This window comes from Cinclus cinclus, chromosome 7, assembly GCF_963662255.1.
Source record: "Cinclus cinclus chromosome 7, bCinCin1.1, whole genome shotgun sequence".
NCBI classification, from domain to species: Eukaryota; Metazoa; Chordata; class Aves; order Passeriformes; family Cinclidae; genus Cinclus; species Cinclus cinclus.
The window spans coordinates 13,467,559-13,484,888 of NC_085052.1; the positions used below are offsets into that span (position 1 = coordinate 13,467,559).

General features: G+C 42.0%; 1 protein-coding gene across 5 annotated transcripts in view; it reads right to left on the reverse strand.

The window, feature by feature from the left end:
• ARMH3 (armadillo like helical domain containing 3) overlaps window positions 1–17,330 on the reverse strand; it is a 123,450-nt gene that overhangs the window by 17,059 nt on the left and 89,061 nt on the right. For 3 of the 5 annotated variants that reach the window (XM_062496308.1, XM_062496309.1, XM_062496307.1), the window contains exon 24: window positions 16,796–16,874. The exons of 1 other annotated variant lie outside the window; for it this stretch is intronic. In XM_062496308.1, coding sequence (XP_062352292.1) covers window positions 16,796–16,874 — 79 coding nt within the window. Of the gene's footprint in view, window positions 1–16,795; window positions 16,875–17,330 lie in introns of those variants that run through there. One more of the 5 variants, XR_009933350.1, reaches the window with a different exon arrangement.

Below are 17,330 nucleotides of genomic sequence, written 5' to 3' on the forward strand. Positions count from 1 at the left end.
TCACCAAAACATCACACAAGAGGACAAGAGCATCCTTATGCTCACTGTTATCATTCATATTACCCGTTCAGCCTAAGTGGCTAACCAGCATTCAGCAAATGAATGCTGTGATTTGTGTGCAACCTTTTGGTGCAATTCTGTATTTACAGAAGACCTTGTCCTCCTGAACACTGAGGAAAAAAATAGTCAGCAGAAGCTCTCCAGCACCATTTAACTGACCAAAGCAAGACCAGTAACCTTGGTCCGCAAAACAAGATGAAAGAGCTTTAAGTTGTGAACTGCTGCTCCAGCTAAACTGAGAAGCCAAGACATACAAAGTTATTACAGAAATCAAAGACAGATATAAGAACCTTAAGAATGGTAGCTGAAGATTTTAAGAAAAGGTTTGAAATAAAATCTTTCTAGGACCAGTAACCAGAAAGCATCCTGGCAAATGCTGGAACATCAAATACACAGCTTTCAGCTGAGATTGCCTTGATGAAATGACAACAGGATGCCTGATGCACACCAGGGAAACTTATTCCCAGTAAAGAAATTCAAATTTGTCCAGAAGACAGTTAGCTCAGGAATAAGGCTGTCTAGAGGAAAAATTAGGCAGGATATGCAACAAAACTCTTTCTATTATACCAAACCCAGACAGAAGTAAGCGCACTACTCCAGTCTGAAGAAACCAAAATCTAATTGTGCCCAAGGCAAAAACAATGGGAGACTTATTCTGGTTATGGTCTAATCACCTGCAGTCACATGAGGCTTCTGGAACTATATCACCTGGTCAGGTTCACAGAAATCAGTAGAGGATCCAAGAGAGCTTGTACCCCTCACACAGCCACCATGGACTACTTTGGGATATAATGACTGTACACTAACATAGGAATAAAACCAAATCAAAACTCACCAGGACTCTGACTTGAAGATCAAGACAACTGAAAGGAGAACACAGACACTACAAAAGGCTAGGGAGCTTGGCATGCATTTTGATTTTCTTTTTTGATCTTTTACAGAAACTAGCAACCCAATGGCCTTTATGAATGTACAACCCTAGGTCTGATGCTTGCTGAGAAAATGTGGATGCTAATCTAGCTCATGACTTTATTTTTTTAATGATCATAAATCTTTTTAAACTTGGTTTGCACAGCATGAATAAATTTAATTAAAGGAAGCAGCAAAACTAAATACCAATATGCCAAAAAGCTGGCCACAAACCAAGTGGATACTTGTATTTAAATTAAGTCAAATCAATATAGGACATGCTAGAGAAAATCAGCTAGGACTGGAGAAGGAAGGTATATGTTTGGAGGGCAAGACATTAGAAAGATCACTTCCTTAGCTCCTACTTAAATTTCAGCAATTATTGAAAGTCATAAAAGACAGTTGTTCAGTGGACTGAGGAGATGCAATGAAGCCAAGAAAGAGGAAACACTAATCCCACCTGCCTAACTGACTACATGAGGAAAATGAACTGAATATGTTCTCAGGGAAAATAAAAACTTTTGAATACAAGCAAGAAGTCTGGGTAGCCAAGAAACCCATTGAGCAAACAGCTGTTTGATTATTTGCATTATTTTGCAGTTCTCCAGTATGTTTTGTAAACTAAGGGCACTGGAATCAATACACAACATTTAAAATGTGGGTTATCAAAGACTTACACAGTGGCAACACAGTTTTTCTTCTTTATTTTTGTGTTCTCTCTAATAATTTCTAATTCTCTATTTGTCTTTATGACTACTGTTGAGTCTTGTGCCAACATTTCCAGACTTACCACAATGACTCCAGGAGTCCTTTCCTGCATGACAGTATCTAGCAGACTTAAAACTACAGTTTAATGATTCTGAGAGACTTACAAATTCAGACTGCAAGAATGCCTTCTAAAGATAGGGCCCAAAAGAAATAGAAGATCTGTAGTCAATTGGTTAGCTACAAATAGCTAGAAAGACTGTAGTAGCAGTATGCTAAGGTAGCAATAAGGAAAGGTGGGCAGTGCTTAGAAGTTTGCATGACTCAGCCCACATAAAGTTCTAGCTCTTAAGGCTTTTGCAAATCTGGAGTTGGAACAGACAGCTATAAGCTGATGGATGATCCATACAGACAGAAAATCCTATAGTGAAAAGAAAACTTGAGCTGCAAAATGTCTGCTCTAAGGCTGCAGTCCCAAAAGTCGTTTAAGTCAATCCAAGTGCAGGTCATCTAGCCTCCAGTCCAGAGTCTGGAGTTCTTCCTTCAAAGGCATTCACTGCAGAAATAAGACATTCTACTGTGCAGTCAAAAGTTTTTTGGTCTGAACACAAGTTCCAAGGGTGTTTGGGACCAGGCAGTACTGACATCAGGAGGGACTGAGAAGGTAAAGGAGGAGTAGAGATGACTAAAACACTGAGAACGCAACTAGTGCAAGTCAGGTTTTTAAGAATCACAGCAGTTATGAAATTCCTACCAAGACAACAGGCTCAAATCAAATCCGTCCCAACTAAATAACTCTTCATAAACCCCATACACACTTTGGGAACTTAGACTAATCTGCATTGCACAGCAGAGGAAAAGGAATGGACAAAGTCTGTGATGAGGGCAGAAATAAGGAAACCAAATAATTTCTGATATGCTGAAGGCGTGAAGCTTGTTAACATTTTAATTTGTTGAACTATTCCCTTTAGTGCTGCTGGAATGTATCATTCTTTTGAAACTCCATCTGGGCAATGACCAGAAGTGAAACAGAACGAGACCATTAATACTTGGAAGCATCCATGGCCAACATAGGATACGTTTTCTGCCTGCAAAACCAGAACTGCATAAACTTGACTGCTAAGTTAATTTAAAAGGAACATTTAAATGGCTATTGGGACAGATGGAAATGCAGAGGCTACTATCCAAGATAATCATTAGCAAGGGCAGGCCTGATGAGATGCCGAACACTGTAGGCTGAGACACTTTTTGACTAAAATAGAGATGTGCTGGAAAGCTGGCCAGCAGTCAGCAAGGTAAAGCTGAGTGGGAACAGAGACTTGGGCATGGACCACACACAGAAAACAGCTCAGATGTTTCTGAGAAATCAAACTATCTGCTTATTACTGTCCTTCTCAGAGAAAGACGTCCGTGTGCAATCTCTGGAATAAACACAGAGGCACCCAAGGTTGCTGACACTCATTTGTTTCTAGTCCTTTCTCCTTATACATGACAGAAACTATCAGAGCCCAAGATAATAGCTGTGCCTCTGAAAAAGAATTCCTGGCATGGTTAGATGGCATCTTGCAATCAAAACATATTTGGAGAACAAAAAGGCCTTGTCAGCCTTGGAACATAGTGTTTATCCCATAAACATTTCTTCCACTTATGTCCTTAAAATATCAGACCTACCACCCCTTCAGCACCATCATTCCCACAACTCATATGCTCCCACCAACAACCCCAAACACTACAGGAGACAAAACTCTTCAGAATTAGTAACTGAGAAAGACTGAAATGAGGCATCTTACCTCTATGACAGCAAGCTTTTATCTCCACAGACATTCAGATGCTGGATGGGCAGGAAGGACATGACATAAAGGTGAGGTTTATTGCTGACAGGCCAGATAAGAATACAGCATTGGCTGTATACCCACCAGTGACAATCAAGGCAAAGGTGACTTGTGCTGGCACCTGTTCTCTCCAAAGGGTGAGGAGAACAAAAGAGCACAACCTATGCTTCCTTCCCAAAGCACCTCTAGCTGTTGACTCCTCCAGTTGAGTGGACCAGCAGGTTGAACAGCAAGCTGGAGAACTACTTGTCCACAATGCCTGCCCTCTGAATGAAAAACATGCACCCTTTGTTGTCACAACTTTAAACAGGACCTGCTGGCTATGGAGATGGAATACACTGAAGGCTTAAGTAAAGATGATGCCACTGTCCTGGGGATATGAAGCTGATCACCTGCTTCTGCTTTCTCTATATATTTCTCTTTTGCCATATTCCATGGATCAGTACTGGCAGGATCTGTGACAGAAATATAATTTCCACTGTAATTTCTGCAGTGCTTGGAGGACACCATTGTTCTACAGCCTAAAAAATCCCTGTGTGAGGATTTAAGGCTCCCAAGTGCCTCATGGACATCAAACATTTTGAAAACTATTAGCTTTGATGAGTTTTTGAATAAGGCTCAGGGAAGCCACTTGCTCTTATGAGAAAAAGGTAGCTCTGATCTGATAGAATAAAAATTACTGAGGAGGAGGAAGAGAAGAAGGAGAAAGAAAATCCACACAGTCCACATTGCCTGCAAGCAAAGAAATGTGATTTGATTTACTCTGTGATCCTGAGGTGTATTCAATCTCAACTTGAATTTCCACTGCATAAATTCAGCTTGGCTGAGCAATGTCCCCATTAGAGACTGTCCAAAGCAACAGAAGATCCACAAATGATCTTTGAAGCTGAAGGTTCAAAGCCTTGGTGAGGTGGGGCTTTTAGCATATTTTTGCATGAGCAACCCATAAACTCATGTCTTCCCACAAGTTTGAAGAAGACAATATAAAGAAAGCAATTAGATACACTGCATACACAACTCCTTATTGTTGCCAATTAATCAATTTATTTATTTAGTTCACTGGTTTAATTTCCTCTTCCTACACCACAGAGAACAACTCCGGGTCTGTTTTCTATGAGTCAAAGGGATTAGATGACAAGCTGAAATCACTCACTAAAAGGACTTGAGGGCTTCAGTTCAGGGATTAATAACTCAGCAGCTTTTTCTCCAGATTTTAAAACCTTTAATTTGTACTGCATCAGCTGGTAGTTTCATCAGTACAACTATTTTTGTTTAAATGGGTATCAAACCCTGCTCTTCCTAAAATGCTGCTGCATTGCCCTCTTGGTATTATTCTCACATCCAAATTTTTTGACGTAAAGCATATTTCATGCTTGCTTAGCAAATTTCTTAAGAAACTGCACCTTATCCTAATACACAAGTTCAAGTTCTACTTGGCTTTTCCTGACTAACCAGACATATCAGCTGAGCAGTGCCCTCAGGAATTCAACACCACTAGAAGGCTTGGGTGCAACCTTTAGACCAGGTCTCTCTGTGCCTTCAACTCAGTCTCACATTTCAGAGAAGCTCTACAAAATATTTGCCTGCATTTGACCACATAGTAACACACCTTTAAGGATAGAGGGATCCTTTCTCACCCTCAGCTAACACAGAATAAATTGGTACCACACTTGCCCTGCTAAAAAGGCCAGTGGCAGAAGCTAAAGGCGGTCACATTTTTAATTACCCTGTAGAGACTCTGATCTTACAATTCTAAGTACCATTTGCTAAAGGGAATTTCAGTGAAATAATGCTATAATTTAACCCCAACACTTCTACCGTCTTAGACTCTATGAATAAAACACAGAAGCAAGTCAGCAGGTTGAAACATTAAGGTACTTTAAAGGTCTGGGTTATCCTGTAGCCTGAACTGGCCTGATTCAGGAAAGTGAATTTCTTCCATATGCCTTTTTAAGGCCCGACTTGTGACTGTGCCTAGAGCTTTTATTTGGTGTATTTTCATAAACTGCAATAAGCAGAGCTGTTCACTTTGTTTACTGCTTCTAGACAACAACTGCCATCTACAATCAACTCAGAGAGGACAGCAGGGCAGGGCTGGCAGCAGCCACCAGAATGCAGTATAGCAGCAAGTGATGGTTGTGCATTAGGAAAGGTGCCATCATTCTTCCTTCTCAAGTCTCTAAAACATGTGAAAGGTACTAACAGGCTACCTAAGGGACATGAAGGCTACAATTAAGGTCCAATCCTAAAACTACTACCAAGGCTTTAGGAACCTACTGAACTCTCCCAGTCACAAGTCTCCAAAACTGATACCAGAAAGAATTCTAACATGACAAGAACTACTGAACCAAGAAAAGCAAAAGAACAATAAAGTGACCTACTTTATATTCTGTTACCACATGCTGAAAGAGACCGAATCACAGAATGCCAGAAAAGCACATGTAAAGGAATCCTCTCAAATGCATGCAACTGTCACCAGTGTGACTGTGCACAGCCACACACAGAAAAAACAAGGGCAGGGAAGAAACTCCAGTCAAATACTGTGCCAGAACAACAGTTCACTACCCAGAGAGAAGGGAGCATACAGCAGGAGCTAAGGAGAACTGACAAAACTGATAAGCCTGAGATCTGAAATGCCACTTGCCCTTGTCCCAGCAGGCTTATTCCAGAGGCTCTGCCAGGGAGGGACACTGAGCATCAGAACGATCGATGGCCTTTTCCAAGAGAAAGTGACAGAGGACAGCTGTCTTAAATATTTCGTGGCTATTTCTTCAGCATCTGTTCTTGACTCAGTTACAAGTGGCAGGGCAGAACAACGTGCAGCAGTCTGTAAACACCCAGGCACAACTGTATAAGGTAACTGCAGAGGGTTAACTGCCCAGAGTCTGGATTAAAATTCTCAATAACAACGATATTAAGCACTGGAAAGTAAGGGAAGAGTGCAGGCAAGTGACTTCCACCCTCCATCTCTCAGGTTTCTACAGGTGAATATCATAAAAATAAAAACCAATTATTCCCCAGATTTAACTTTGCAGATCTTTGCATCATTATTTTCTAAAACAAAGATCAAAATCGAGCCAGCTGGCCACTTTCCTTCAAGCATCTTAACCTGACCTTTTCCAAACTCATCACAGAAAAAGGTCTCCCTGACATACCTAAGATGAAGTCACGCTGAGATACGATCTCATGTATGAAAAACATGGCAGCTTCAATCCTCATCTCACAACACAATAGTTTCCTGCATCCTCAAATCATGCCTCACTCAACTTGAAGGGTTTCTGGGTGACAATGAAGGACCAGGCTATGCCTTAAGCTAACAAGACCACACATTAACAACTAACTTCCTGAGCAATTAGGACAGGAGTGGTCAGTGACCAATTTCTTTATGCTAAAACATTTGGTATGACATTAACTGCCCAGCCCCAGTACCACTAAGTCCTAGTTCTTATGCATCAACACACTAAATAGCAACAGAAGCACTTTAGGACTCAACCAGTCCAGGATTATTATCCCTCTGGGTACTACTGAAGGTTGGAAAGCTCAGCAAAACCTGCATGATGTAGAAAACTGTCATCAACCAGAGAAATTAAGGTTCAGATCATGTTAATATTCTCCCCTGCAAAAAGTGTGTCACGCTTAGGTATCTGCAAAGAGGCTGAGATGAAATAGCTTCTTTTTACAGCTTTCTTTTTATTCTTCTGATAAGGGGTGTTTAGCTCAGCAACAGACCTAAGTTTTCTTTCTATGCCTATAAAGTGACTTGTAGGTGGTACTGTAATTAAAAAGGTCCATCTCTTAAAATAGAAAAGCACATCTTTATGGCTGAGGTGAGAACTAAGACTCTGTCGTGAGATGCTTCCATCAAATCACTAGTTTTCAGGAGCATTAACAACAGGGTACAAAATTCCCAGCAAAGCAGCCTGGATGCAAAAAATTAAAGCAGACAATCAAAGTCTAAGTTCCAGCTTGCCCACCTCAGCTCCCTCACAAATCCACATTTCTGTTTTCATTGGGAGATTGTTCTTGCTCTAGTGTTTCAAGATGCTCAACAAAAAGAGCACTTACTGCAAATGAAACATAGCCTTAAGAACTCTACACTGCAGTTCACAGCTACCTTTTTTAAATGAAAAGGACAAACCCACCTGCGGATACAGTCACATAAAGCTGCATCTAGATCCACGTTCTGTGTTGTAAGATGTTTATAAAATAACAGATAAACTTTGCAGCGACAAAGATAGCTAATGTTTCCTGCAAGCTGGACAGATGCCTGACTTCAGCAAACCACCACCATAACACAGCTGAGCAGAGGCTAGTATCTAGGTTTGGGGAGGGGTATATGTATTTCTAGTGCAGAAGAGAAATGGAAAGGGAGACTCAGTCATTAATCAGCCAGCTAAGCACACTCTTCCTTTAAACACTCGGAAAGAGAACTGCTGGCAGAATGAGAGATCTCAGGGCTCTTTGTGACCTTCATATTCACATATGGATTGATTCCTCCTGAGTTTGTAACATTATTTGTCACTGAACTAGGAGAAGGCTGCAAAGTACAATGCATTACCTAAGTGAAAAGACTGATGCCTCACTTGCACGAAGAGCAATAGTTTGGTTTACAATATGCTGATGAAATTATAACCAGAGGGGAGTTGATAACAGAGCCAAGATTTTCATAGTATTCCCACAATACTGTTACTTCCAGCTTTCCATTGTGTTAAACAGGCTCATGGGACTCCAGGGCAGCTCAGTTTGCTCTGAAAAAGGTATTGCAGACCTTCCTAAAGCCAAAGCACCCCAAGAAGAGTTAGCAAGCCACCTTATGTCAGCTCCCTGATGCTAAATCTCATTGCTGTAATGATGCCTTGTCTGTCCCTGCAAGCAGCTGTCACTGTCTCAGAGACAGCATCACATCACAAGTGGGAGAAGCACTCACAAGAACTTCTACAGCTTTCACATAGTACCCCAACCCAGCATGTTCTGTGTAGTCAGGAAGCCACAGAGTATGACTTCAACAGCGTTCTCCGTGTGTTTTTACATTCAACTCAAAAACAAATGCAGTCTGCCAAATTACAGCTGCTGAGGAAAATACACTTGGGAAACCACAACAGGGTTTGTGCGCAAATAAGCCTTCAGCATGACATTTCATTAGCAGGGTTCTGCACACAGTGACACTTGGTGGCAGTTTCCAACTATGAGGCTAAGGCATATGGCAGGAGTCACTGGAAACAATGGTTATTAGGTGACAATCTGCACATTACTGCCTTCTCCAACTGTTGAGATTGTAACAGCAAATTTTCCATACTTACCCATCTTACTGCCAGAGGTCATCCTAACTAAGACCTGTTTTCATGGAAAGAGAAAAGCTTGCTAGCTTACACTAACTTTGATACAACTGTGATTCACCAGTTAACATTGATACAAGTGATTCTTGCTGGGTCACATCAGCTTATTCTAAAACTGCATGTACTGTCAGACAATGCTCCATAACAATATACCAATTTCCTGTCTGAGAGACCAGAACACATTTTTCCTCTTATGAATTCTTGCTGTGAAGCAGTTATTGGTGGAGAACGTAAATCCACAGATTGGAAAATGTGAAAGAGCAACTCCTCCAAACAGGTGCTCAGGTGAAAGCAAACACAGAGCTATGAATTAATCCTTCTGCAGTCCTACACCCCTGCCAGCTACGAGGCAGATACTGCTGCTCAAACAGCATGTGCTGCCAGCAATACTTAGATCCCCAGGACCTTATTTGTGCCTTAACTGAGCCATGGGGGAATCCAAGGGCCCTCTGACTAAGGCAGTGGAATTGATTTATAGCCTCTGGCACTTGGCTGATGAACCACCTTCCACAGCTTCCATCTCTCTAGACATCCATTGCCCCAGCTTGTTGTCTTTTGAGTGGCACATCTTTGTTCCCTGAGCAATTCCACTGCCTGCCTCAGCTATCCCATGAAGACAGGAAGAGTGACACACATCAGGGATGCCATACTCTCCACTATTAAAAGGTTTGCATTTGAAGTCCCTACTGTGGACAATAAATTCCTACATTCTGTCTTAACATACAAATGTCAAGTGTCAGAGAGCCAAAAAATCTGATCTTCCAGCTGAGTGGAGCACTGTTCAGATGTGGCACCTTTTGGCTCAGCAGCCTTTACTCTCCTGCTCTGGGAAGAGTGGAGACCATAAAGCTCCATTTGTTTCCCATTTTGAAATCAGAGCAGTGACCCAATTTGTCACTTTTGGGAAACAGCTGCAACTACAGCTAGAGGATCCAGAAAAGGAAGACAGAAAAAAATAACCTGTAACAGCAGGATACTACCAGAGAGAAGAAGAGTACCAGTCTCTAAAGGCAGTTTTACCTTAAAGAAGCCGCAGAATGAGCAGGGCTGGCAGTCACTGCAGTCAGTCCCCTTTAGTGAGAGGAAAGTGTGATTCTAGAAGAGGTTCCTCACAGCCACACTGCTGTCTGTAGCTGGCACAGCAGATTGTAGCCTGTCTGCTTTTAGGACTCCCAAGCAAAGGAACAAACTGAGTGTAAGAAAGCTTAGGGTGGAGCTCAGGACCAGAGCAACAAATCACAGTGCTATAAAATCCATCTTTACAGAGGATGACCATAGAAGTTTGCATGGTATCTACAGGCATTATGGCAAAAGCCAACACCTATTGTTCCTGTTTCACAAGGGCTTCAAGAACCTTCTCAATCTGAAGTTTTTACAAAATGCAAATTGGATTGTGCGTTCACACAAGCCAGACATTGACAGCTTCTGCTTTCATCACAGATGTGCAGAGTTGTAATTTAATCTTTATAAATGCAGACTGTTTTGATCATTCTGTTGCAATCCTCTGTGGAGCTTTCCCTGCCCTATACAGGCACTTAATAGTGATGGGAATCTGTAACACTGCTCTGCACTTCCTCAGCAGCCTTCCCTGGCAGATCACACAGCACTTCAAAAGCTGCCTGGCTCCCCAAGGGTTCCCCTCTGTCTTCCCTCACTTGGGAGGACACAGGGCTCAAGGTTTGCTCAAAGCAGCACAGCGAGAGCAGGAAGAAGTTCAGACTCCACCCTGCAGCCCCTTCCTCTAGCTACCCACAGCCTCTTTTCTAGATTTAGAAGCAATAAAAAGCAAGTATGTGTAAAAGAAGCACATACCAAGCAAGTCTGCCAGACATCTGAGAAGTGTTTTGTGAAACAAACTCACTGGTAAAGAGGACAAGCACTGGAACTAGAACAACATCAGCCTGTCTCCACAATGTGGACTAGGAGCTTATTACAAAGTTGAACCTATGGCTTGTGCTCAGCACGCTCCCAGCTGTGAATCAGGTTGGGCTTGTAACTCACACCACCGAGTGTATCTTCTGCAGCCCCAGCACAGAAACTTATCTAGCTCCAGGAGACTGCACTCAGTGGCAGCCAGCAGAGAATAGCAGCTCCCCAAGGCATCTCTTCCAAGCTAAGTCCCCTGTATTCAATGGTCACCTGTACTACTGCAGTCTTCAAGCCCTTATCAGTCCCTGCTGTAATGGCAAAGCCAGGAAGATGTGAAAAAAGCCATAAGAACTGAAGGCAAGCCTTGTATTGAAGTTTAATGGACTTATTTTGTTACTAGTTTCTATTTCAAGGCAGTCCCTTATCACCCCAAGAGGGCAGCTCACAAAACTGATGGAAGCATGACATGCCTCAGCATCTGCAGTGCTCAAAGGGTGGAAAGACTCCTCTGCTCCAGAAGCAGCCAAGGTTTTTTGGGGTCACGCTGCCTCTGAGGCCCAGAGCAGCTAAAAGTGCCACCAACAGTAAGAGGAAGGATGCTGGGGCACCTTTGTGTTGAGCCTGAAGGAAGTGAATGGAAGGGTTTCTCCCATTTTTTACTGGAATAGGGTTGCATCTATCCAGTAGCAGCTGTTTTTAAAAATCAAGTCCTTCTTTTGTCTCTCTAATGGCCTAGCACAGTTGTCCCCCCTCCTCCACTGACGCACAGTTTACTGCATTCTGCATGTTAATAAAAGGCACTACACAGCACAAAGTCACTGCTCCAAAGCTCACCTTCAGCTTCAAATCTCCTTGCTGCAAAGCTGATCAGACCTTGGAGCCTGTTCAGACCCATTCAGTCTGGCACACTGCATAAAGCAGTCTGAGATGTTAGCAAATAACAGGGACATTTCTCTGATATAACAAAAAACAACAAAAGCAACAACAACAAAAAAAGGGGACGATAGCTAAACCAGAGAAAACTCCCATCAGCTAAGCAAACCAGCAATTTGCCAATTCCAGAAGACTTTTTATATAGATCCTTTCCATTTTCACCCAGTGCAGCTCTGCTCTTTCTATTTAAACCATAAAATCTGTTTCAAGTCATTAGTCATGAGTAGGTGTCTGTAATGAGACCATGAAAGCCAACATCCCTGCCTCATTTGCAAAGACAGGATGACTTTAAGGCCTTGCCTTGGTGATCCCTCCTTAGCTGGAGTTTCACGTTCCCACTTCTAAGTGCAACACAACACTAGCAGTCTTAAGACCTTCTACCCCAAAGCTCACAGCACTTCAGAAGTGAAGCACCATTATGCCCAGACCATTATAAAGTATTTCTCAAGTCCTCATGACATGTTATATTAATGTAAGAGATTAGGGGGATTTACTGTGGTAGTACCTAGCATTGACAGTACTCAGCAATTAAAAAATATCAAACACAGACATTGCCAAGAGGCTTTTAACATCACTGCCAGCAGTGCTAAAAAAAGACAAAGCATTTGGTATCTGCCAGTGGTTTTGCTACTAGTTATGGAAACCAGAACAAACTGAATAAAACCTGACATCAATGGCTTGGAATTAAAACATTTTAGGGCACCTACAACCAACTACACCCTCTCTTGTCTTTTCGCACGGGTCACTTGTGGAACCTCCTTGAGCAGCACTGCAGGTTAGTCCCTCAGAGCCTCACCAGAAGGCCATGTGGACTGGGATGGCAAGGAAGAACACTCAGAAGTTAAAGTATGACCTCAATGAAAGGGAAATTACTTTGTGAGATGGCCTGACCAAACTGGATTGCAGCTACTGGCAGTGCTGGGTTAGTGGTTGGACTAAATGATCTTAAAGCTCTTTTCCAGCCTGAAAATATTCTATGATTCTACCTGAGTTACAAAGGTACTACAGTGTGAAACAACCCAAGTATTACACTCATTTGTCACAATTTCCAAAGTGATAGAGTTGTCCTGTTTTTCCATCACAGTCTGTTCTGGCTCCCAGCACTTTCCATCTGCAATTACCAGACATAAAACAGGTGATCACAGCAGTCTCTCACACTGAACTTCACCTCCATTTTGGAGATGGCATAATGTCCCCACTGTGGCTGGGAAGAAAGAGGGGCTTCTACTGAAAAAAGCACAGAGATGTTCCTGACTAACAAGTTATCAGTCCTGTGTACCTGATATCTCAATTTTAAGACCCTTAGAGAAGAAATCGTGGAGACAAAAAAATGCCAAAGAGCGAGCATTAGTGAGCAACTTTCTAACTGGCACAAGACTTGATTGGCATGCAAAGCACCACAATGCATTCCTACTCAGAGGAGATGCAACCAAAACTACCAAGTTCCTCCCACTTTAGCCTTTCTGGAAAGCTATGCTGCACTGCTATCAGGCAGAGAGCTGCCTTCTTACAAACAGCTGCTCTTTCAAATCCAGAAAAGGGCAGATGTGAGACCCCACCAAGACCCTTCATGCTGCGTTTTCATCTTTTCTGTCTGTCTGCATTAGGGCTTCTGGAGAAACGCTTGTGTTGCTGTTTTCTCACTGCTTTGACCCTGTTTTCTACAACTGCTTATGCTAGAAAATATTTTGGGAGCTTCTCCGATCAGATATGGCACCGAGAAGGTCTACTGCCTCCAACATATTAAGTACAAGGCAGTCCAATCATCTGGAAAGTACAGATAAGCCTATGAATTCATTTCATGAAAGGCTATTTTGCCCTTTGACTCAAGAATATACCAAAACCTCTTTGAAGACATGGGAATAATGACTTGCAGGGAAGAGCTAAAATTACATTGGCAGTTAATCCAATCTTTTCGACTGTGTAGCATCTTTCAGTCCCTTAAAAGTATGTGCAGGGAGGAGCCAAATGTGTTGAGAGAGAGAATACCACAAAACAACAAATTAACACTGAAGTCAGGTTTAACAAATTAGCAAATGAGGAAAGATGCCAGTAACTGGCTAAGACATTCCCTGCTTCATGGTGAGGAACTACAGCAAGGTCAAAACATGAAGGATTCTGAGTTTGCCTTGGCAAAGAAATGCTTTGCAGAAGGCACTGAGGCTCTCATAGTGCTCATAGACTGAAGTGGCTTATCATTCACTTGCCTCTGGCAATCTCCCACTCTTTGCTGCAGACGATATTGGATGGAAAAGGTATTTTCCCAGTATTTCTGATCAGAATATTGGATAAACTCCTTAACTGGATAAATCCCACAACAGTCAGCAAAGCAGTTCTACAAGGTCTTAACATATATACTTTCCTAGACCAGAAACCTGTGTATTCAGACTATGGTTCCTGGAAGTCTCTAGGGCTGAGAATATACAATGGCATTAACAGCCTATGCTTAAAATAATCCCATGCCCATCATTTTCAAGAGCCTACAAATCCCCCCAACATGTAATGTTGTTAAAATTAATGCTTGTAAATAAAAAAGGAGAAAGTACTGGAATTACAGATTTAGAATAGTAATAAATGGACATTAGTAATTAACAAGGTAATAGAGGCTTCAACAGGATTAGGAAAAGAAGAAAATAGAGCAAAATCTCTTTCAGATGATTACTTACCTACACTTAAGGCTATTAAAATAAAAAAAATAAATAATTAAATAAATAATCTCACACATGAACAGGGTGCAAGAACTCAGTTTCAGGTGAATTTGAAACAAAGCAGAGCAGCTGGAAAATCCCCTTCAGACAAAGCTATGTCAAAGACATACCTGCCTGATTAGCAGGAGATTCTCAGCTATCACAGAGGAGTGTAAGCAGCCATATAAGAATCTGAAAGACTGGTGTCTGAGAAAGAAATCTTCATTAAAGGAAAGTTTGACCCTTAAAATTCTAAAACTCAATGTTTTCAGTAAAGAAATACCACTCTCCTGAAAATACTGGAATAACTCAAAGTAGAAAATGACCAGTCCCAAATGTAGTATCTGTGTGTGGATGCACAAGCTAAATTACAGCATTAAATATTTCAATGTTGTACACTTCAAAAGATGGGGCTATAAAGGATGGTGGATTCTGTGCAGAAAATATTTAAGGAGAGCAGAGAAATGGGTAATTAAGTGAACACACAAGTTAAAACAAAGGTACAGCTGGAAGGAAAAACAAAAAAGGAAAGAGACTGCAGCAGCCAAAAGGCAAGCTTGATCCCTCCCCTTCCCACACACATTGTGTTTTCAGCTAGCCCACAAAAGCCAGACCCTGGCCTTGATCTGGGCCAACTACCAGTATGTCTCATGTACTTAGAGCTACTCACAGAGGGGAAACCACAGTCCAAACACAGACCTGAGCTCACTGGCATAACTGAAAGTGGAGGCAAGAAGTCTCCATCCCTCTCCTCCTTGTGCAGCAAATTGCAGAGAGCTGAATAAACATGCTGGGACCACACACTCCCTTCACCACAGTGACATCTCCCTTATATCTCTGCAGTTCATCTGGGGCTATTATTGCTTTATTTTGTTTGATGTGCTCCCCATGCTAAGAGAAAGCATGAAGGGAGAAAAGAAAAAAGAGAAATCTGTCTGTCTTTCAACTTCCTAATCATCTTCCTCAAAATGCTTCATGCATCAGCACTGATTTCATTATCTGCCTGCTGCTAGGGATTTTATTTAAAGAATAACACACAAGGAAGAAAGGATTTAACCTGACCTCCCTGAACTGCTGGGGGATGAATACTACACAGAGCTGACAGTGAAAAGCTCATTTCCTTTCTCAGACTAACTCAAAGACTATGCAAAATTCCCTTCTATCCAAGCCTCCAGTTTTAAATTGGGCTATCAAAGGCTTTTCTTTTTTAGAGGCCTGGGTTGATGTAATCTGTGTATCATCAATGAATGAGGATTGATAACACAAACCATCCCAAAGCATAGCTGTGGACACAGTGACTCTCAGAGGCAGAACAATAAGGAAAATTGAGTAAATTAAAACCAGTGTTCTATGCAACCATACCAAGAAGAGAATAAAAACCAATTGGGGCCACCTTTTTTCCCCCCTACTGCATCAGTACAGCATTCATCCAAAGTCTTTGGGGTGTTACATATTACAGATCAAGTAGGTTAATAAATGAAAAGGTTAGTGGGAAACAGGGAAGGGTATAATCAAGAAATAGTAAAAATATCATGGACAGAAAGAGAAATGAATTGCAGAGCAGGATACAGTCAGGACTTTTTAGCAAGAACAAGTATGGGATCCCATCCAGTGGAAGGGACAACCCAAGGTGACTTAAATGAAGTCTGTCCTGGACTGCATTAAAAATTTCTTCTCCAGGAGGTCCAGAGTTGTTGATGCAGCTTTGTCTGGGATGATTCCCCAAGATCTCATGGCAGCTCTGCATTTTGTCCACCACATGCTCCTACAGAGTAATTTTTCTCTCTAAGAGTGATTAATGTATTATTCTGATATTTTATTTTGGGAAATAGGCCATCTCTTCCATTCCTGAGACCAGTCTCAGTAGCCTATTTTCAAAAAGCCACGTTTACAAATTTATGCAATACAAGCAGAACATGAAGACAGCAAACCAGGCCAAATTAAGGAAGGGAAACCTAACACTATCACCCTCTTTATTAAAAACCTCTGCTTTTTAAAATCGAACCAAACTGAATTCAATTATCCTGAACTCAATTACCCTACCAGTTGTCAGAGTTCTAGGTCCTCAATATAACCAAGAGAAAAAAAATCTACGTTCAACAGTTCTCTGATAACCAAGTTCACTGCCAAAAACTTTCTGTCCCATTCTAAATGTGAACATCCTCACATGCATGAGGATGTGTCTCCAAACACACTTGCTGACAATGCTGAATATTCTCCTTGCTTGTACCCATCCTTCTACATTTGCAGGACCAAAATCTCTGTATGTGGTGGTAAAACTGGCCATAGCAATTCTTGTTTTTCTTTCCCTCACCCGCACCTGAACAAGGAACATGAGAGTACTGTTTGAATCTCTCTTACTGCTGCCATATATATCATCAGTCCCAGGGAGCACAAGGTACTCCTGAACACCCCATATTCCAGAGGTTAACATGAAAAAAAGGCCATGGCATGCCTGGCTTACCTGATCCTCAGAGAGTTGTGATATGTGATTCACTGCAGCATAGGACTCTATCTTTGGGTTGAAGTGATTGATGATGGCTCTGAAACAAAGGAGGGAAATTTTCAGAGGTCTCAGGAACAGCCTAGAGATGCAACAGAAATTCTCTGCCAGTCTGAGCAGGTGCACACAGAGTATGCAAGAAATTGTCCTGCAAGAAATTCCTCTCTCACCACAAAGTACTGTTTGCTTTGCTGAAGGCACACTCCCTGCTGAGGCCAATGCAGTTCCTGACACAAGCTCACTGGAAACAACAAGCACAGGCAATGTCCTACACATGGGTGCATTTGTCCCAGCAGATACTGGACTGTGCTTGCTGCTCTGGCAGGGGAAATTGCTGGGAGCAGGCTGCAAATTGCTCTGTGTTCCAGCAGAGTGACAGCAAACCTGGCCATCACTGACCCATCCTGCTCAGGGAACTGCAGCTCCTCAGTGTCACCTGACATTCTGTGGAATTTCATTGCCTGATACGATGAAGCTGTTGGTTTACTGCTTCGGA